This window comes from Protopterus annectens, chromosome 1.part2 (assembly GCF_019279795.1).
Source record: "Protopterus annectens isolate FY-2018-M chromosome 1.part2, PAN1.0, whole genome shotgun sequence".
NCBI classification, from domain to species: domain Eukaryota; kingdom Metazoa; phylum Chordata; order Ceratodontiformes; family Protopteridae; genus Protopterus; species Protopterus annectens.
This window is the reverse complement of record NC_056727.1, coordinates 1,233,494,983-1,233,518,426: the sequence shown is the minus strand read 5'-3', so window position 1 is coordinate 1,233,518,426 and position 23,444 is coordinate 1,233,494,983. Positions and strand designations below refer to the sequence as shown.

Sequence of the window (23,444 nt, the reverse complement as noted above, 5' to 3'; positions counted from 1 at the left end):
ATATATATATATATATATATATATATATATATATATATATATATATATGTCTGTGTGTGTATATACAGACCAGGTGTGTGGAGAAGAGCCCCCACCTCAAGAGTTAGAGGTGCATGCAGCCTCTCGGCAAAGACAAGATTTGTATTGTTGTGCAGTTTTATTAGATTAGGTTTTATAAGGTGGTATTAATTGGAGTCTTAGGTGCTTACTTTTCTTGCAATGTTCTATATCACAAATTTATTTTTATTATTATAGATTCTGTCATGAAAATTGATCTGCCCAAAACACAGGTGATCAACGGTATATTTGCAAAGTGCAAAGCCAGTGTTTTATGTGGAAGCTTTGCCTTTGTGCATATGCTAGCTAAATCTTTATTCCCCCTACTTTTTATAGGGTGTATATCATAACCAGGAAAGCAAATAATGCCGAACATCATTACATCAAACACAATGCTCACAATAGCGAAGCCGCGGAACATCGAATTCTTATCCAGGACAAGAATTCAGTGGGCCATTCCACGGCTTCACTATTTTCTCCACTGTGGTGCAATCTCGGAGTTGGTATATTTAAGTGAGGGGGTGTGGGGGGCAAAGCCCCCGACATTAGACATAAGTTTTTGGTGTGCTTGTGTTGTGTGTGTGTGTTTCTCGGAACAGTGAATTTTTTCCAAAGGAAAAAATTCGCTGTTCTGAGATTTTGATTATATCACATTTTGAACTTCCAAGTTCGAGCTTATGGTATTCGAAATTTTGGAAGTTCGATAATGTGATATAGACCCCTTTTTATATTCTAACACAGTAGTCACAACAGCCAATGAAAAAGAGACACAGCAACATTTGGCAAATTTCCTTTTTCCACTATTCCTCTCAAATGAATTTTGCATTTAATAGAATGAAGAGTGCCAGATTGGTAGCTACAGTGTTAGTGATTCACAGCACTATCCATAATGTAACACAACATACAGTGAAGCACTTAAGGAACGTAAGGCTTAATGATTATAAACCTTTTGCAAGATATGAAGCAAGATGATCAGAAAAGTGTTCTTTTTTTTTTTTTAAGTTTATTGTGATAAGAACAAATACCAATAATTTTGTTAAGGGGGGTGAGTAGAGCATTGAGGTACATGGGCCCAATTTCAGGCTCAGCCCAGGAGCACTGTCTGGTTAAATGACTTGATCAGGGGCACAGTAAACAAATGGAAGTTATAGAAATTAAGCCCAGGGCTGCAGGAAATGAAAGGCCCCCCATGTGGATTAGTGGTCATTGCTGAGCAGCTAATTACTGATAGACTCCGACAAAGTAATTTTCTGCAAACACTCTTTCATAATATATAAATATCGTTATTATCCAAAATCCACTGGCAACAACAAGTTACCTTATAAAAATAAACTAAGTAAAAGCAGAAGCTCTTTTGATTATGGAATTTACTATGCATCGTTTACTACTATTGCAGTGTTTCATATCCTGAATAAAACATTATTTCTTGACAGTTTCATAGTATTACTATGTTACCATGAACAATTTGCAGCAAAATATTGGTAAAGGAATGCCTAAAAGTATTGTACTAGAGCTTTTGGAACATAGGTACAGTCCTCAGGATAATTCAGCAAAGGACCACCATAATAACAACCTGTACATGGATGATGTTTATCACAGTAATGAGTGCAGATTGACTTTTATTATAGCAATGAATGCCCTGCACATAGATTTTATCAAAGCAGTGGGTTGCTCTAGTTAGGTGAATTCTTCATTGGGGAAGTCTATGTGTACCTGTACTTATCAACATCTAGGTTCTTACTTTTTTGTATTTCAAATAAAAAGGCTCCATATATGCAGCACACAGATTAAATCTGCTAGCAGTAGTTAGAAAACAACTGAAATTCTCTTCACTGTCTCTCTCCTACTTTGCTTCAAAACTCTTTGTTGCTTCAGAACTCTTTGATATAGATTGAAAAAGTACATAGATGCCTAGTTAAAATTCTCAGAAGCAATGCTATGTCTTCCTTTACAAATGAAAGATGTTTAACATTTATACAACATGTTCCAAGCAATCATTTAACACTAACAGTGCATTTTAAAATACTAATTCTATTTCTGTTCTTCTCACATATTAAAACTAATTTGCCTGGGTGCAGCTCACATAGTCCACTGGTCCTAGGTCCCAGGCTTGCTTGCTTCAGGACTGGCTACTTACTTGCTCAGTGCTGTTTCCATAGGAACAAGTGATTAAGAAAAATTCATATGTAGTAGATTATCTGCATTTGCATCCTGATCAGTCTGTGTTCTGAGAAAAGTATTTGCCTGTGAAGGACACTTTGTAAGTGCTGATCTCATACCATCAATTTGCATCAATGGCAAAACAAATCTGTTTAATTTTCCATTTCCCAAGTTCTAATCTGAAGTTTCAGATTCGGTAGAAGGTCCCAGAAAAGTGACAAATATACACCTTACATGGAGTCAGGCAATGGTTAAGGATTCGCAGTCACTATGAGGTAATGGATGTTTTTCTTGTATTCACAACATGATTATAATGACTAGGAGAACAGCATTTAGAGAAATTATTACAATCCATCGTGCTCGGTGGGAGCCTGCATGATTATGATGTAAGTTCTTGTCTGAAATGAAAAGATATTCAGTAATAAAAACTGCAGAACTGATATTTGGAAGCACAAATAATGAGTTGTATGAAAGCTACTACCCTTATATTGAAGTACTTTGTAGCAAAATTACATAAGCGGCTAGTTGAATCACAGCCCTTCAGTTTATTTTTAAAGAGAACTGATCTGTACACAGAAATCAATGTACTTTTGGTGGTTATGAATATATTTTAACAAACACCTGGCTCTACTTTGCAGAATATAATCTGTTGAAAATCAAGGAGTATATGCTAACAGAAAAACACGTAGAATAACATTTCAGAATGTAGGAATAAGACAGCGGAGTTTTTGTGTTCAGAAGTAGATCGAAAAGATGAGAAACTGCATCAGCTGTTTAACTGTGTACACTCTCATCAACAAAGGAAAAATGTTAATAAAATTACACAGCATTCTTACAGATGTGCAATCTGACAGAAACGTGTTGAAAATGTAGTGAAGAAATCATTCTATGTTGCACAATCTATAAGCAGGGGTATGGCCTCTAGGTCTAAACATGCCATTGTTCCATTGTACTCTGTTTCATAAGACCAGTCATTGAGAACAATGTCCCATTCGGTATGCACCTGGCCAGGCATATGCAACAGCTGGGGCATTCCTCAGAGACTCCTCTTAAAAAGAATACATGGTGTGGAAAACAAATCCTGTGTTGACCTCCTCAATGCCTTGTCCTTATATTCTGTCTCCTTCAGGCTGGTTAGAGACAACCTACACCTGGCCTACAAAGTACGCTCTGATCCAGCCCTAATGGACCTGTTGAACATCTATGAAACAAATAGCATCATGTACACTCAATCCGGGGGACCCAAACCTTGCATGCAACACAAATAGGACAGGTATGTATCTCAGAGGCTCCCCTTTCTCTGGAACAGGCTTCCCATCCATGTGAGGCAGGGTTCATCCCGGTTATTCAAATGAAACTTGAATCAGTGGATGGGGAACTGTAAAAATACCCCTGGATTGGCACATAGGTTCATAGGTTCATACTAGGCTATCTGCCCTGGGGCAATTATAAGCCTAGCCTGATTCTGTATGGCTTACGCCACCCCTTGATTTGAGTATACTGTGCCCTTTTTAAGGTTTAGTTTACAGTGCCTCTGTCTAATTGTGACACGGGAGTAATCCCTGCGACAAACCTACGATCCCCCATCCACCTATCGAGATTCTTCTTGAAGAGATTTAGTGAGGTGTTTTGCCTCACATGAACTGGAATTCTATTCCAGAGCGAAGGGAGCCTCTGGGTTATGAACCTGTCCCTCCAGCAAGTTCTATTTATTTCTGTGCTGAGGTTCAAGTCCCTCGAGCATGTGGCTCTAAGGGATTTAGATTTACTGAGGTGGAGCATGTCCATTAATTCTGGATTTGACATAGCTTTGTATGTCAGGCATAGATCGCCTCGAAGTAGGCGGTATGCAACTGAGTAGAGCTGGGTTTTTTTTAACCGAGCAGCATATGGCATCTGTTTGAGACCCTTGATCTTCTTGGTGAGAAACTTTTGGGGTCTTTCTAATTGCTGCAGTTGTTGGGTAAGGTACATCCCAAAAGGGGCATTGTATTCTATGATGGGCCTGATGAGGGATGAATAAAGGGGCACGATTACCTCTCTTGATCTAGATGTGAAACCCTTCGTGATGAGGTGGGCTATGTAGAAGGTCTTTCTAACCACTTTGGCAATGTGGTTTTCAAAGGAGAGATTGCTATCAACTTGGGTCCCCAGGTCCCTAATAACTTTCTCTGTACTTAATGGGTTTCCGCCTATGTGGTAATTTGTGGGCACATTGTTTTTGCCAAAGGGTATGACTATACATTTTTTGGCATTTAGCTTTAAACCATGGTGCTGGCACCAGTTATCTGTCTCTGTGAGACCTTTTTGAAGGATGTTTGTGTCAGCTGGAGAGTCGATTATGGTGCCCAGTTTGCAGTCATCTGCGAACTTGGTGAGCCATAGTCCTCCCATGTTTGCCTGTACCTCGGAAAAGTATATACCGAACAAGAGTGGTCCCAGGACAGAACCCTGTGGGATACCACTTGTGACCGGTTTCGTGTCTAACATGGCTCCAGCAACTCTCACTCTGTGGGTTCTGTCTTTGAGCCAGTTTGCGACCCATCTTGTGACATAGGGGTTTATATTTAAGCTGGATAGCTTATCTATGATGCCCGAGTGGGGTATTGTGTCAAATGCCTTTGCAAGGTCCAGATAGGCTGTGTGGACTACCTTCCCTTCATCTATGGCTTTGGTGACTGTTTCGAAGAAGTCAACCAGGTTCAAAAGGCATGATCTGCCCTTGACAAAGCTGAACTGGGTAGGATCTAGTGTCTGTAGGTCCCCAATGTCTTTGTTTATAAGCTCCATGATGATCCTCTCCATAGCCTTGCAGACTAGGCTTGTCAGGCTTATGGGGCGATAGTTTCCAGGGTCCGTAGAGGCTCCACCTTTGTGGAGTGGGACCACTGTTGCTGTACGCCATTCTGTGGGAACATATCCTGTAGTGAGGCTGAGATTGTATAGCTGTTTTATTTGAGGGGTTAATATATCTATTAGAGAGTGTAAGCTTGTAAATGCACAGCCACTAATGCCCAAGTATATATACCCCTACCAAACACATGGGAATCAATATCTATCAAATTTTATCGGGAAGCATGGCTTGTCTTAAAAAGGCCCCTTGGGTCGAAAGCCTAGTATTCTACCATGATACTATGATGACTGAAAAAATGTAGGTAAATCATTAATGTAGTTAATATATAACAACATACATGGATATAACATTCTGTGCTGATATTACCTGGAAGAAGGCTGAACACATTAGTGATTGTCTGGTTCACAGATTTGTTTCTTAATGTAAAACTGTAAGTTGCATTGTAATGTTTCTGTACAGTCAGGGCACTAGTCACTTGGTACAGGCTGTTCTCACTTTGCTGAAAAGATGTCCATATCAGGTTGGAGATATTTTCCTTTTCACTGCTGTGCCACTCTATTTCTGGCTTTGGATATCCCTTTGAGAGATAGATGAAGGTCATTGTATGGGCCTGTAACTCTATCACAAGCTCAGGAGTGGTGAAGAATGCTGGGGAAAAACAAAAGGTCAGAGGTCAGTTTGCTTCCTGCCACAGTACATATCAGTCACTTTTCAGCCTAAATAATACAAGGCTTGTTCTTTCATGGGCTGAACAGTACTACCAGCACAGTTTCTATGAGGAATTAAAGTAACTAAATTTCACCTGATTGGACTCCAAAGAAATGTCCTTGCTTGACTATACTTCCAAGTAATGTCAGTTGTTTTCATGAATTCTGAACTATTTTGCTACAATACATTTTCATTTTAATTTTACTAATAAAGAGTTTCACTGTGTAGTCCAATATATATTATACCTTCCAGGTCTTAATGTCTTTTTCCAAAATATTTCAACATTTAATTTTTTAAAAAAAAGCCATGCTGTTGTGGCTCTATCATTCTTTAGGTGAGACATTAATTTGAAAATCTAAATTAAATAAAGCAATAAAAATGACACAAGCATTTTATAATTCCTCAAAAACAAAATTTAAGTATTTGAACACAGCACTATCATGCCAAAATAGCACTATACAATACAGGACCACAACGCCCCATCCCATCTAGAATTCTTCATATTATAAACATCAGTACTATCTGCAAATCTTTTGATAATGGGATGACTTCAGAGAGGTTACCATGAGGTGTGATGAGGTGTACACCTTGTGGTAACCATTTCCAATTCAGAGACAGTACTACCATTATGCTTTAACAGAAATTTTGGTCTGTCTCTGTTCATGAGTTAACTACTAACGATTCATTCTGTGGAAGCAGCCTGTGCTAATTAGCCATGTACTCTCCAGTGGAAGTGCCTACACTAAGCCATTTATGTAGCTGAGTGATTCAGAGAATCACTTGGCTGCGTAATTTACCACAGCTGGCCGTGTTAATGAACACAGTCAAAAGCTCATGTTCACCCATTGTTTTAAAAGTAAGTCCCGGGGAGTTTAATGGATAGGTAGGGTTGGGTGTGTGTGCATGCTTGTATGTGTGCCACAGTAGCATAGCTTGGGTGGGGCAAAGGGGGCAGCCACGCCGAGAGCACAGTGCTAGGGGGTATGATCCGCAGATGATGATCAGTCTGTAGTATAGGACAAGCATTCAGAATGCTGATATTGCATTTGTGGTTAGAACTGAATCACTTCTTTAGTGCTCTGTGTATGACATGATTGTAGCAGCTGCTTGCTACAAATATAGCAAACAATGTGCTACAGTTTAAAAGATAAAGAGTTTTGTTTTTCAATAAGTGACTTCAGAATTGAAACACTTCAGTACTCCTTGTGTGGACTGCAGAAACTGCTTGCTATGGTCTAAAAGAAAAGAAGAGATTTTTTTTCTCGTGAAGTCTGAGGAGTGGCCTTTTTTTCTTTTTTTTTTTCTACTTAGAATTAAGGGGAGGCACCAGACTGGGGGATGGCAGGGGGTGCTAGAAGAGCTAGATACACCTCAGGTATGTTGCTATCTGTGTGAGTGTTTACCTGCCTGGGATGTTGAAGTAGAGGGGTTAGTTAGGAGGCAGGATAAGTGTGTGTGTGTGTGTGTGTGTGTGTGTGTGTGTGTGTGTGTGTGTGTGTGTGTGTGTGTGTGTGTGTGTGTGTGTGTGTGTATGTGTCTGTGTGAACGTGATGTTGTTGATTAGCACTAGTGGTAGTTAAGTCGATTCAGATGCATACAAATTAGCCAGTAATGAGGTATTTCCTCATTACAGCTAATGTGTTGCTGAACTGCAAATTCCCACATTGTGTAAACAGCCCCTTTTGGATGCAGCTATCACTGGTGGTGGAGGCCTTTCCGAATCCCTGGACTGTGAACTTTCAATGTATCCAAAACAAATCATATTTTCATATGGCTGTAGTAAGCAAATCCCTTTCTTAACCAGATAATATTGTTCTCATAACACAGTCCAGACGTTTTGCACTCCTGATAAAGGAAAAAAAAAACAAACAAAAAGCAATGTTTTCAGTTCACTATGAAATGAACTGTATTCAGGAATCCCTACATAGAGAATTCTAACCCCCCCCCCAATGTAACACGAATTACGTTGTGGGTTACTCACAAAACTGAAATCCTGTGAGAATAATTATTATTTTACTAATGGCATCTATTTTAATGTGTATGCATGAATATCAGGACCTAATTTTTCATCACATATTAATATATATTCATTTTAATGTTTAACACCAAAAAAATCATACTTGTTTGCATTTTCAAAAGAAATTCCCCCATAACATATTTTCCATATATTTCAACCTTCAAAGTACCCTTTTAATTATTAGTGAATTTCTTCACACATGCCAATGTTAAAAATAATAACTCATAAGAGCAATGTATAATGCATTTGAAGTAACCGGGCTCATATTACATTGTCGAATTGTTAAAAGTTTGAACGTAATATGGTCAAAGCCATATGATCGAACTTTTAACAATTCGAAAACCTAAAAAAAAAAAACATAAAAAACCTACCTGACCACTTAATGAAGGGGGTAAGCCCCCCAGCACCCCCTGCTATTTAAATATACCAACTCCGAGATCGCACTACAGTGCAGGAAAGGGAAATCTTCCCATTCAGTACTGTACAGAGATCTCTGTTGAAACGTTCAAACTTTTAAAAGTTCGATCATATGGTGTCGACCATATGACGTTCAAACTTTTAAAAGTTCGGCAATGTAATATGTACCCTAAAAACCATGACATCAGAAATCATACATGTATTTATCAAAAAGAAACATATAGCACACTGTGCAATCTGTGCCCAGTACATTATAAAGGAGCAACTCAAAGAATGCTGTAGTGCTACAGCAAGTCTTGGTGGATATCACCACACGTAAACACAACCATTTGGAGGCAAAGAACTTGTCTAGTTTATATTAGCTCTGCCCCAGAATCTTAACCTGGGATCAAAATAACATGGCAGCATGATTTAAAACATACCTCTCAACCTCTTAGAGCAAGAAATTTGGACACAACTATAAATAAAAGTGGGACAAAGGTCCAATAATAGGGACAATTTTCAGTATTGCTGTTACAAACTTAGAAAGTTAATACAATAACATTTTTTTTCATTAACATGAATTTTCTGAAGGGTATGAAGTCTGAAACTCAAATGTCTGTCATTATTTTTGAACCAATCTTTAACGATTTGCCACTAATTTGCCAGAAAACCACAATTTTATGAAAAAACGGACCAGAAATATGAGAAAAAAATCTGAACATTCTGCAAAAATCTGTACAGTTGAGAGGTATGTTTCAAAATCAAATTCTACCTCAGTGTTTTGTGCAGAACAGTGAATGCTGAAGTCAGTGTCTGAAGAGGCCGTGTCTACTCTACAGATCTAAATCAGGCCATGTCCACTCTACAGATCTGAATCAGGCTTGGGGACAGTTAGGCATTGCTAATAATGTTATTTCTCATTTAGGTATTTTGCAGTATGTGGGGCAGCCCAAAAGTTGTTTTTTTTTTTTTTTTTTTTTGATTGTCCTTTTAAATGCTGTCATGTTGTGGGGGGGGGCACAAATGGTATAACTGTCAAGCTGAGTGGGGTTTATCTATTCTTCACAACTGATAAACTAGAGATGCACAAGGACTCTATTTTGTTAGGGGATGGAGTAAAAATGTTGGATGTGTCAAATTCTCTTCTTATTGAAGATAGCAGGAAGGGATTTGAAGCTGAAGTGACCTGGTAACACCCCTGTTTTCCAGAATCAGATACCACAGTGGAGTTGCCTTAGGCTATCCCTATTTCTGAAGAAGAAGATGGGCATATAAATACTATACAGTGGTGGAGGTGAAAAAGAAACATATTGCTAAAAAAATGCAAAAAATATCTGAAAAGTTGAAAAAATAAGAAGAGTGATGGTTAGTGTGTGAGTGCCATTTACAATGTGAGTAGTATTATTGGTGATTTAGGACAGTTACTGAAGGGGGTTTCAATGTTTATGTTTTAATCTTTTTGTTTTGGTAGATGTGAGACTGTTACCTTAATGTAAGAGACAAAAGGTGGTAAGATTATGGAGAGGTGTGGAGTAATGTAAGATTTAAGTAGAGGTACCTATGCTGGGATTCTTATGCTTTATAAGATAGATAAGGTTCATAGGTTCATATGTTCATAGATGTGTACTAGGCTAATGGCCCTGGGGCCTTTACAAGCCTAACCATAGCATTACCCTGGCATCGTGCCACCCGACCTTAGTTCCCAGTGCATCTGTTGAGTAGAGCCACTGGAGTTATCCCCGGGGTGAATTTTCTATTTCCCATCCACTCATCAAGATTTAACATGAAGAGGGTCAGCGAGGTGCTCTGCTTGACATGTATGGGAAGTGTAGTCCATTGCATGGGCAGTCTCTGGGTTATGAACCTGTCCCTCCAGTACCTTGTGTTGATTGTGGTAATGAGGTTGAGGTCTCTGGAGCGTGTGGTGCAGAGGGATTGGGATTTCTTTAGGTGTAGCATTTCTAACAGAGCTGGGTCAGACATGGCTCTGTAAGTCAAGCAGAAATCGCCTCTAAGTAGGCGATATGAGACAAAGAGACAAAGAATAGTTGGAGTTTTTTGAGTTTGTCCATATAGGAGAAGTGTTTAAGGCTTAGGATCCTCTTTGTGAGGTACTTTTGCGGCCTCTCCAGTTGTTGCAGGTGTCTAGTGAGGTACATGCCAAATGGGTCATTGTACTCGATGACTGGCCTAATGAGGGAAGAGTAGAAACCCTTAGTAATGAGATATGCGACATAGAAGGACTTTCTGACCACAGTGGCAATGTGATGATCAAAAGAGGGGTTGCTGTCAACCTGTGTTCCCAGATCTCTTAAAACGCCTTCTGTGTTCAGTGGACTACCATGAATGTGGTAATTTATTGCAACTGGGTTTTTTCCAAAGGGGATGACAACACATATTTTGGCATTGAGTTTAAGGCCAAGGTGTTAATATTATATTAATCCAGGTAGACAAATAGTGGTGGATGTTTTAGTTACTGGGCAGGTGTGTAGGTTAATTGTTTCATCTGCTAGTCCTGTGTATAGGGATTGGTTTAGGTTAATAGAATATTTTCATTTTCTCTTGGCTAGTCCACCAATTAGAATGTTAGCAGACTTTGATTGTAAAGGGAACTGGAAGAAAGCACTTCATAATGTTAAAACATGCAGGGATCCATTGAAAATGGAAGGCTTACAGTTAAGGAAATAGAGGCAGTGTGTATCATAGAAGCCACTTTCATACCAAAACTGATGTATTCAGCCTTTTTGTGGGAGATAGATGGGGAGGAGTTTGTACTGCGTTGGACTTTCAGATCATGCTGCCTCATGGTGTATAGTAGTAGAGACCCTTATACGGTTAATAGGTGGGGGGGTTCAAACATTAATGGTGGGCTGGCGACAGGTAAAGTTTGGAAAAAAAGAGGTAAAGGAGCTTTGGCAACTGTATAGCCCTATGAGTTTTTTTATCACATTCTTACAGAGTGTTGGAATTCTTTTAAGTAAAATACATGTAAGTATTTTGTTCATATTCTTTGAGAAAACACAGATAAATAAGGACATAGTACAGTATGATGCTTTACATCAACATTAAATGTGATTTTTTTATTAAACTGAATTAAAACATAATGGTTAAGTTGCTTTGAATTTGTTAAGAAAATGAATCAGTGATATAAAGTCACTCAAGCTGGCTTCTATAATAAGTACAAGACCTCCCAGTGATAGTCCTGACATTACAAAAATAAATTATGATTGAAACATAAAATAACTGAATTGTAAAACCTGTTGTTATAGCTTTTAAACATTATTCCAAGGTCCCTGCACCTCTTATCTCTCCTATTTATAGATACTAACTCTGAGAATGGTGCACCTAGGATTAGGAGGGATATTCACAATACCATAACTTCTGTATAGAGACCCCACCCCATTTACTTGTGTATTTCAGAATTTCCAAAGATCCTGTTATGGTCATCAGACTATCATTAGGGACCTTATTATACCTGTTCTGTCATTCATTTAAAAGGTGTGAATGACAGCATCTCACAGGACCTAAATCTGTGCACAAAGTTTGAGGAGGGACTGCAGTTCTTCCACTGACATAAGTCATTCTTACTTTTAACACTAACATAGATCTATCTAGGAGGCCTTGTCACATGTTAGAGGAACCATAAGACCACATGACTATGACCATGAGACTAATCTAGACATTGTTATTTACCCAACTACTAGTCATACAACTTTGTAACGATGTATCTTTGTTCATGTATGAGAAGTAGTGTGTAATTTTCACAAGATGTGACCTCCAGGTTCCCAGAGTGTTTTCTGAGGTTTTGTACATGAATATATTGGCACTCTCAAGTCATCCATCCATCCATCCATCCATCCATCCATCCATCCATCCATCCATCCATCCATCCATCCATCCATCCATCCATCCATCCCTCCATCCATCCATCCATCCATCCATCCATCCATCCATCCATCCATCCATCCATCCATCTTTCTCAGTTTCCCTTTCTTTTTTACTCATTTACTTTGTCTTCCTGTTCATTCATTTACTTAGTTTTGCAAAATTACTTAATGGTCTAGGATTAAAGATGATTGTTTTCATTCAGTAGATTTAAGGTTACTTGGCAGTTTTCTTTCTGCACTTTAGCAAAAAGCAAACAGAACATTACATGTATTTCAAATAAGAAAGCTAAAGTACATCTGAATTTGTATTATGCACACTTTTTTCCTGGGTATAGCTACAGTTATGGATCTGTCCCATTACTCTGTAAAGGAGTAGTGCACGCTATCATCATCATCATCATCATTATTATTGTTATTATTATTGTTATTATAATTGTTATCTTTGCTTGTATACTTAGTCATCATTGCTTGAATAAATATTACACCGGTGTGAGTAGTTAATTAAGTCACAATGCTGCTGTTTGAGCATGTGAATTAAAGCATGCTGTGATCAAAATGATGTTCCTCTCTGTGCCACCAAATTGCCCTTTTATTTTTTAATAGTCAGCTCCCAGAATCCAAAAGTTATTTGCTTGTGACAGAACTAATTCTGCTTCATATTTTCTACAGTAGTCAGTTGGAAAATAGAAAGTACCTTCAGCAAACTAAAGGGTGCATTCACAAAATGAGAATTTTGGATAACAAGCATAGCAGAATATTAATAAAGCACTAAAATGTCATTGGAATTGTTGAATTATATAAAACTGGGTGTACTAATATTTATATATAGCCCTAAGTGCTTAATCACTTAAGTTGCTCATGTTCCCTAAAGTTGCCTTGTCCACCTTACATGTCAGATGGCACTGAGGAGTGAATATGTCTTTAAGGTCAGAGTTTAACAGGTACAGCTCACAGGAAAGTCCAATTGTGTAAGGAACTTACTGTAATAATAGATGTTTGAGTAGGATCACTGTTACAGTCATCACCACAGGGATCGCTACAGCAGGCTGAGTCCAGACATCTAATCAGTCTTTCAGAGCTGAGCAGACACCATTCTCACTCCACAGCTTAGCAGAGTTCATCTTCTCTGGGATGTCTACACACTTCTTCTAAAAAGGAGGCGTCTAACCATGGCATTCTTTATTATGTTCTCAACCTCCCACAGGTTAGGGGATACCCTCTAATAGAGAACAGTCTCACAATAACCTGCCCCTTGGGGCTAACCAGGACAACCTTTTTGCAAGAGTGTCCCTTTGCAGGGAGCTTGAATAAGGGGGTACCATGGTCTTAAAAAGGAGTATTAAGAGTTGAAGGGGAAGGAAGAATGGGACCTGGGATCCCACCCCTGGCCTAAGATGCCTCCAGGAAAGGAAGAGGGGTGGAGGGAAGGAACTGGTGTTGCAACAGTGATTCTCCGTAATCAGTTACTATTATGGTAAGTTCCTTAATGTCTTTTCTAGATGGATCACTATGGAGCCACCCATACCTCAGGACAAACACAGCTAAAGCCACACTTAAGACAATTATCACAAGTGTTCACCGGACTTTGACATGATTCACCAGCAGGTGTTTGCACAGACATCAGTGCCAAATGGAACAAGAATGACGTTAGATACTTGCTTTTATGGAAGTGACATTATTCCTATAACAGGGATTTCAGAACATTGGAAAGGCCTACCCCAGTTGATTTGAAAGTAGTGATTGCACTCCTCCAGGGGATACAGCATACAGCAACTGTAACTACTACAACAATAGCAACAATGTTGTTGCATTACAGCCAGGTTAAGCCCACAGAGACCAAATGTGCAGATATATATTTCTAGACAGATGATTAATCAAAACATTGACCAGATCAGTGCCTAAAGGTAGATGGAAGTCTGCACCAATATCCATACATGAATGAGTGATGTAACCAATACCAAGGGATGAATGAAATGGCAGATGATGATCAAACCAATATATGCAGACAGATGAGTATCCAAACCGATGGCCAGATCTCTTCTGGAAGACAACGTCTGACCAGAAACATTACTCCTAAATGGATAGATACATGTCAAGACCAATGTCCATAAATGGATGGGTGATGCTGTTCCCCAAGTTTAAACATTAATAAACCTCTTTTCTGACTATGCTGCATTTATTTACTTTACTCTGTACGATATTCAGCCCACACTGTGCACCCCCCAATGTGATGTGCTAACCCAAAGGGTACTGAATCTTGTGCAAATGGCTCATTTGGTATAGGGGCTGAAACAAGCAGTGTCAGTAAAAGGAGGCAGAAGATCTTCCCCTAATCAGCACTAGTTACAGGATGGACATCCTTGAAGCAGAGGTATTCAGCTATTCACTTTTCTAAGAAATGTGGCTCATAAAGGTAAGTTTGAAGAAGCAGGTTTGAAGAAGTTGTGTGAGTGACACTGGAAGTTACACAGCTTTAGTCAGACTATACATTAGCATTAATATCTGGGGCAATAACACATGGTACACAAAGTTCACTTAGGCCACCCTGACCTTGTGGTACTCACCTGTCATCAGCTTATGTTTGCCTGCATATGGTGCTATTTCTTTCTTATATTATCTCATGATGTTAGTGGTGCTGCGGTAGCATTGGCGCCTCACAGCAAGACGTTGTCCCGTTCGATTCTCAGCTAGAGTGTCTTCTGTGTGGAGGCATGCGTGAATGGGCGTGCCTTCGTTGAAGGTTGTGCATCAGGGCTGGTAACTCGGCACATAAAAATCCACTACCAAACATTAATGGACCGGAGTTCCGCTGTGGCGACCTCTAACCGGGATAAGCCGAAAGACACAACAACAAGTGAATCTTCATTTCTAACTTACCATACATCAAACCTAGTTGTATTGCCAGCAAAGATGCGTGTGTAATGTGTGTGTGTGTGTGTGTGTGTGTGTGTGTGTGTGTGTGTGTGTGTGTGTGTGTGTGTGTGTGTGTGTGTGTGTGTGTGTGTGTAAATTTGTATAGATTTAGAGTCTTCTATGCATATGGTAAAATCTGTATCTTGTACACCCCAAGTGCCTTATTGCTCTTATAAAATTAGCATCTGCATTTTTTTTTCACTTTGAATTCTATATTTAGTAGTTTATGTGTTTTGTACTGTAGTTTAATCTAAAATAGTTTCTTTTTCCATTTTAATTAGTTGATAGCTGTGCAGGTTATGACTTTTTAACTGAGTGAAATTTTAGTCTGCATTTTTTAGGGCTGTCATTTAACGGACTATTCTGTCAACTGTTGTGTACTATTGCACAGTCCAGTTTGTATATGTACTAACAGTACATAATACGTCTGCTGAGTTCTGAGAGATTAATGATTTCAGATGAGGAGGCTAACATATTAGTAGCACAGTTTTCAAAAGTATGTTTACTGTTTTTGAGGTAGCATTGCCTCAGAAATGTTCACAAGAGTAAATATTAAAAAAACAAGAGTAATCATTTTGGTGGTATCTCTAAGAAATGAAAGTCACATACATCTATGCAGTAATGCACTCCAAACATTTTTAAGTTGATTTAGCTGATGTTATATATGTTTGTTGTAGCCTAAAATATTCACAAGGGTAATCATTTTGGTTAATTCCTAAGAACTGGAAAAAATGTATGTAAGTAGTAATGCTTCCCCACCTTTGTCATTTTTCTTAAGTTGGTTCATCTTGTTGTCTTTATATAACAAGAGTTCTATGGTGATTTTTTGTGTACTTTATTTCTATTTTAATATGCATTTTACATTTCATAGGTTCATAGAAGGCTACTAGGCTAATGGCCCTAGAGCCTTTACAAGCCTACCTGTGTAAAAAACCCATGTACCCTAATTGACCACAGTTAGATGGGCATTGTTAGCAGAGCGATTCTGTGATCAGCACCGACTAACCTGTCCATGAGGGAGATAGGTGCCACCCCCAGGGTGAATTTACAGTCACCAATCCAGTTGTTAAGGTTGCACTTAAATAAGGTCATTGAGGAGCTCTGCTTCATGTGAAGTGGAAGCGTATTCCAGAGGAGTGGCAATTTCTGGGGATATATCTGTCTGTCTAAATGTTTTGTTAATGTTACAGGCTATATTGAGATCCCTGGAGTGTGTGATTCTTGTCTCATTCGATTTGCAGATATAGGTTCATAGGTTCATAGGTTCATACTAGGCTATCTGCCCGAGGGCATTTACAAGCCTAGCCCATCGTTTTGTGGCTTACGTTACCCCTTTAGTATGGGGAACTATACCCATTATTTTGCTGTGCCTCTGTCGAGCAGTGACACTGAGGTAATCCCTGGGGTATATCTGCGATCTCCCATCCATTGGTCAAGATTTCTCTTGAACAAGGCCAGCGAGGTGCTCTGCCTCACATGTACCGGGATTTTGTTCCACAGCATAGGGAGTCTTTGGGTGATGAATCTATCCCTCCAGCACGGCCTATTAATAGCCGTGTCGAGGTTTAAGTCTCCGCCTTGTGGCTCTGATGGATCTAGATTTTTTGAGGTGAAGCATATTCATCAAATCTGGGTTTGACATGGCCTTGTATGTTAGGCAAAGGTCACCTCTGAGCAAGCGGTAAGCGACTGAATAGAGCTGGAGTTCTTTCAGTCGGGCAGCATAGGACAGATTTTTGAGACCCTTTATCCTTTTGGTGAGGAACTTGTGTGGCCTCTCCAGCTGCTGCAAGTGTCGGGTCAGATACATTCCGAATGGGGCATTGTACTCAATCATTGCTCTGATGAGTGATGAGTAAAGGGAGACTATGACCTCCCTTGATCTAGATGAGAATCCCTTCATGATAAGGTGGGCAATGTAGAAGGTCTTCCTAACTACTTTAGCTACATGGGTGTCGAATGACAGACTACTATCAACCTGGGTCCCCAGGTCCCTGATAACTTCTTCTGTGCTCAGTGGATTGCCACCTATTTGGTAGCTAGGGGTAACCTTGTTTTTCCCGAAGGGTATGACTATGCATTTTTTGGCATTTAACTTTAGGCCGTGGCTCTGGCACCAGTTATCCGTTTCTGTGAGACCCTGCATTTCCATTAGGGCAGAGCCAGAGACTGCTCTGTAGGCCAGACACAGGTCACTTGTCAGCAGCCTGTATGATACAGAGTACAGTGACAGGGCTTTCAGTCTTTTCATGTAAGTCATGTTTTGGAGACCCTGAATTCTCTTGGTTAGAAACCTCTGTGGTCATTCCAATTGCTGCAGGTGCCTGGTGAGATACATACAGAAGGGAGCATTCGACACAATTAGTGGCCTGGTAAGGGTCGAGTACAGGGGAGTTATAACCTCCTTATTCTTGGATACAATGCCCTTATTTATGAGATGTGCAATGTAGAAGGCTTTCCTTACCACTATGGACACATAGTGATCAAAGTTTAGATTGCTATCAACCTGTGGTCCCAAGTCACATACCACTGGGTTTGAGCTTAGAGGGATGCTATCTATATCATAATTGCCAAAGGGGATAATGAAGGATTTTTTTGCATTTAGTTTTAGTCTGTGACTTTGGCACCAATCATTTGTCTGCATCAGCCTCTTTTGTAATATGTTTACATCATTGGGGGACAGTATACATCCTTTTGAAAAGTCATCTGCAAACATGGTAAGCCACAGACCTTCTCTTTCACCTGGACCTCAGATACATAGATTCCAAACAGTAGAGGGCCCAGCATAGATCCTTATGGCACCACACAGGTAACTTTTCTACTAGTGGAGGTGGACTTCCCGACTTTGACAGTGTGTGTGTTCTGATGTTGAGCCAGCTGGCTACCATCTAGTGATGTATGGGTTAATCCCCAGGTGGGAGAGTTTCTTAGTGATTTCTGAGTGGGGGATTATGTCAAAAGCCTTAGTTAAATCAAGATAGGCAGTACATACTGCTTTGCCATCATCCAGGACTTTGGTGACATTTCAAAGAAGTCCATCAGGATTAATAAGCAAGACCTACCCTTGACAAAACCAAATTGGGTCAGGTCAAGAGTTTGAAGGTCTCCTGTGTCCTTGTTGATAAGTTCCATGATGATTCTTTCCATGGCCTTGCTGATTAGGCTTATGGGTGGATAATATCCTGCGTCAGTAGGGATTACTGTTGCTGTTCTCCACTCTGCCGGTACAAAGCCAGTGCTCAGGCTATGGTTAAAGAGACTGCCAAGTGGTTCCACTAGGTCTTGTTTTAAATTTTTTAGTAAGGAACCTGGGAAGTTGTCTGGTCACATAGAGGCCATGTTTTTGGCCTTGGAGAATGCTTATATGACCTGTTCTTTGGAGATACTCAGTGGAGGACTGGTGTCAGGAATGCTTTGGGGTACGGCTGATGATGACAGGGGGTGAAGTTATTGTGAAATCTGTCAGCTAGCAGGTTGGCAATTTCCTCAGGTTTAGTGTGAGTGGTACCATTCACTAATACGTTCAGCACACAGCTGGGCATTCCCTTTTAGGTTTTGGATGTACCTAAAGGTTGTCTTTAGCTACGGTTGCTAATTTAGTCTAGTAACTAGCCTTAGAAGACTTACTATTTGATTTGCTTGTTCAAGCTGTGGGGATAATCTTCTTCTGTTGAGTAAGTTTCCTGTTGTTCTTGGATATCAGTTTCTTTCTTTTGTTATATAACTTATTTATACTTACAGTCCACCAGGGTGGCTTGTTTTTTTTTTCTGGGTGGACCTGGTTTTAGTCCTGCCAGGTACAGCTGAGTCAATACATTTGTTTAAGTGGCTATATAGGGCATTTATGTACTCTTCTGCATAGCAGTCATTGTTGGCTGTCTTAGCATGACTTTGAAACTTTCTATAACATTGTTGAGTAGGCTGTAGTTTGCTTTGGAGAAATATTTCAGTTTTTTTGATCCTGTGGGGGTATCAGGTCTGATTGTTACTTCAAGCGAGACATATTTATATGGGCAACACACAGGGGGAGTGCAATGACCCCCCCCCCCATGTTGGTGAGCACTAGGTCTAGGACATTTGAGCCCTTTGTGGGTGTGCAGATCAACTGTTCCAGGGCACTTGAATTAAAATCCAGGAACCTCAGAGCAATCATGTTTGTGCTTGTTTAATTTGCACCGTCAATGGAAGGATATTTAAAATCTCCCCTGACCAAAGGGTTTGGCTGTACACTGAGTGATTCTCTCAAGTCCAGGTGGGCAGTGTGCTTCTCCTGGTTTATGGTGTCAATTGCTCATAAGGTTGTAGTAAAAAAGAATGATCATTTTAGACCAAAACTAAAATGAATGAAAATAATAAAAAAAATAAAATAAAACTCATTTTTTCCATGGAAACAAGCCCCCCTGCATCCCCACACCCACTGCTATTTATATATATCATCTCTGAGATTGCACAATGGTGGGATAAGGACAAATTCCCATACACCGCTACACCGCTGCACCGCAGTCTCATACAAAAAGCTGCTGGCTTAAACTTCGTGGAAAAGAACGTTCTCTCATTTGAGAATTTGCTATTTACAACAATAAAAAGCATTCACTATTTTGACCTGCAGCCATGTGTGTGTGTGTTTATATATATATATATATATATATATATATATATATATATATATATATATATATATGTGTGTGTGTGTGTGTGTGTTTATATGGATCAGTGTCATTTCACCAAAAATGTCTAACAGAGTCCAAATCGCTGAATATCCATTTCGCCGAAAATAGTACTGACAGTGTATATGCCTTTTCCTCCACTGTAGCGCGATCTCGGAGTGAGAATAATAAAGTAGAGGGGTGTGGGGGGCATAGCCCCCCCACCAAGTACAGTTTAATATTGTCTAGTATTGTTTTATATTGTCCAGTGTCTATGACAAGGGTAAGTAAGTGCTCTATAACCTGAGTAGATGGGGTGCTGCACCCCCCTACATTAATATTCTCACTCGGAGATCGCACTACAATGGGAGAAAAGGGCATATACACTGTCAGTACTATTTTCGGTGAAATGATATAAACCTGTGTATGTGTGTGTGTGTGTATATATATATATATATATATATATATATATATATATATATATATATTATTTTATTTTTATTTTATTTTACATTTGTTGACCAGGCTAGTCTAGCTGGATATATGTCCATTTTCAGTAGAGGCCCGGGGAGAAAAGCTCCACACATAACATAATCAAGACAGATAGACAAATTGTTAATAAAGACTTACACATAAAAATAGAAATTTAAATCAACTTGATAATAAAATCAGCATACATTAAAGGAACTCAAAAGTTTCAACTCATACACAATGTTCTGTCGATTTCAAAGCAAGTTTACCTAATACATACGGTTATGCAGTAAGGCATCAGCCATGTAGATAACAGTTAAAGCTCGGAAGGGAAGAGAAGTAGAAGGAGTATGAAGGACAGAAAATAATGGCACAAGGCAAGAGTCAGTAAGTAAGAGAGGAGAAGAAAAAAGAGAGTCAAGACGAGGTGGGAGAGATAGTAGAAGTAGGTCAGAGCATAAGAGGACAGCAGGGAAAAGAAGCAGGGTAGAAGTTAGTTTTCAGGCAAAATGAAGGGTTAAAGGTAAGGAGAGAGTAGGGAGAGGGAAGTTAGCCTGGAGTACTACAAGAACAGAGCCAGTGGTTTTGGAAATGTAGTTTGATTTGTTGTTTGAAGAGAGGTAGGGATGAGATTAGTGTTAACTTTTTAGGCAGCAAATTCCATACTCTGCCTACAGTATTGGTGAAAAGAGAGTCACCAGCTAAGTTGTGGGCCTTTATGGGTTTGGTCATAAGTTTGCAGGAGGAACGAAGAGAGGTGAGATTGTTATAATGGAGTAGAAGTTGTGAAAGTATAGGGGTGTTACTAGGTTGGTGCAGTAATTTGTGGGCAATCGTAAGTTGTGAAATATTAAGATAGTTTTGTAGTTCCAGCCAGCCTAACTGTTTCAAATTGAGGCAGTGATGTGTTCTAAAAGGGTTACCAGTGGCGAAGCAGGCAATGTTATTATAGCAAGTTGCTAGTTTGTTTAGGTTAGTTTTTTTAAGGTTGGTGAAGATAGGAGAGGCATAGAAGAGAGTAGATATAACATGGGAGTGAGCAATAGTAGCTCTAGTAGATGGGGTAAGAAATGGTTTTATACGGTATAATGATCCAATTTTTCTGTTAACAGTTTTGATGGCGTTGTTGATGTGTTGGTCAAAAGAGAGATTGTTATCGATGGTAATTCCTAGTAGTTTTGTTGTGGAGTCAGGAGAGATGATAGTGTTGTTGTTTGAGTAGATAGAGAAGTTAAGTGGAGAGGTACGAGTGGTGGGGGTGAAGAGGAGAAGTTTGTTTTTTTTGGCATTGAGAAGTAGATACCATCTAGTAAACCATGTTTCTACAGTGTTGAATGTAGTTTGAGTTAGAGTGGTTAGATCAGAAGAGGTGGATGCTGAACAAATGATAGTAGAGTCGTCTGCATATTGAATGCAGGTAGCTTGAGGAATTACAGAGTGGAGATCATTAATATAGAGGGAGAAGAGGAGAGGACCAAGGATAGAGCCCAGAGGGACACCAATTGCAATGGGTAGTAAGGAGGAGATATGGTTTTCCCAAAGAACGGCTTGTTGTCTGTTACTGAGGTATGATATAAACCATTTGATGGCATGGCTATCAAATGAGAGGGATTTGAGAATGCTAATTAGAGAAGAGTGGTTGACCATGTCAAAAGCTTTAGAGAGGTCAATGAATAGGGCAGAAGAGAGTAGGTTCTTGTTGCGATTGCTGTTAATGGTATCTGCAAAGGAAAGGAGGGCAGTGGTGGTACTATGGTGAGGTCTAAAGCCATGTTGACAGTTAGCTAAAATATTGTGAAGAGATAGGTACTGTACCAGTTGCTGATGTATACATTTTTCCATAATTTTTGCTAATGGAGAGAGAAGAGCAATAGGTCTGAAGTTGGAATAGTCAATAGAGTTACCGCCTTTATGTAGTGGGATAATATGAGAGATTTTCCAGATATGAGGGATGGTTCCTTCTTGGATGGTTCTATTTATGAGTAAAGTAATTGGGTAAGCAATTTCTTTGGCTGCTTTTTGTAAAAATAGGGAAGGGAGCTTGTCAGCAGAGGGAGTACAAGGTTTGAGTTTGAGAAGTAGTTTGAAGATGGAAGAGGTAGAGATGGGTTGTAAAGAGAAGCTACAGGTAGAGTTTAAGTAATTGTTAGGAGGATAAAAGTTATTAGTATTTAATTGTCTAGCGAGAGATTGAATAGTATCAGAGAAGAATGAGTTAAAAGTATTTGCAGTTTGAAGAGGGGTGTCAGGGTTGGCATTTAGTGGGGAGGGAGTTTTAGCAGTACCTGGAGAAAGGAGTCTATTGATAGAAGACCAAAATTGTTTGGGTTTATTTAGGTTAGTTTCTTGTAGGTTGCAGTAGAACTTTCTTTTATCAGTGAGGATGGCTTTTTTGGTAAGATTTCTAAGTTGGCGAAAGTGATGAAAATCAGAGCTGATTCTATGGGACCTCCATTTGTTCCAGATCTTATTTTTGGAGAGAATTCGTTTTTTAGTTTCATTTGAGAGCCAAGGGGCTGTATTAGATTTCATTCTAATAGTGCGCTCGGGAACATGTTTGTCTAGAATGGAAAGGAAAGTAGAATTAAAGAATAATACTGCTTCATTAAGTGGAAGGGTCTTTAATGGGTTCCAGTTGCAAGTTCTGAGTTCATTCTGAAGTAGGTCAGTTTTAAAGTGTTTAGTAGAACGTATTTTTCTTATATTAAGGGGGTGAAGATAGTCAGTCTTCTCTCTTGCAATGTGAGTTAAACAGTGATCACTGAGGTCATCAGGCAGGGTCCCAACATTATAAGTGATATTAATTTTGTTTATAAGAATCCAGTCTAATATAGTCTGTTTCCTGTTTAACTTATTAACTCTTGTTATAGTTGTAATGGCTTGGGTGAAACCATTTAGGTTAATGTGAGAGGTGGGGATTATCGGTATTAATAGCATTCCAGTCAATATTTAAGTCGCCAAGAATGATAGTTTCTTGGGGGTAGTAGTTGGAAACCCAATTGAGAAAGTCTTCTACAATTGGTATATTGTTTCCTGGAGGTATGTATATGCAGATGATGTAAAGGGCTTTTTTAGCATTAAGTTGAAGTTTCGAGATGATGGCTTCCACCTTACTATCTTGGGTTGGACAGGCTGGTAGGGTAGAGATATTAAGATGGTTCTTAAACAGTATTGCTACACCACCACCCTTTCGTTTGTTACGGTCAAGCCTGAGTATATTATAGCCTTGTGGTATAATCTCAGTATCCTTAGTGGCTGGCTTTAGCCAGGTTTCAGAGAGACAGAGAATGTCAAAGCAGTGTATATCTAGGAGGGTGTGAAGGTAGGGTACT

At 39.4% G+C, this 23,444-nt stretch overlaps 1 protein-coding gene across 1 annotated transcript in view; it reads right to left on the bottom strand.

The window, feature by feature from the left end:
• Window positions 1–730: 730 nt before the first annotated feature.
• The window catches only part of LOC122792314 (CD276 antigen-like), an 81,597-nt gene continuing 58,883 nt past the window's right edge, over window positions 731–23,444 (bottom strand). The window contains exons 4-5 of the mRNA XM_044060101.1: window positions 5,438–5,719; window positions 731–2,615 (exon numbers count right to left, since the gene is read on the bottom strand). Coding sequence (XP_043916036.1) covers window positions 2,515–2,615; window positions 5,438–5,719 — 383 coding nt within the window. The 3' untranslated portion in view covers window positions 731–2,514. The remainder of the gene's footprint in view (window positions 2,616–5,437; window positions 5,720–23,444) is intronic.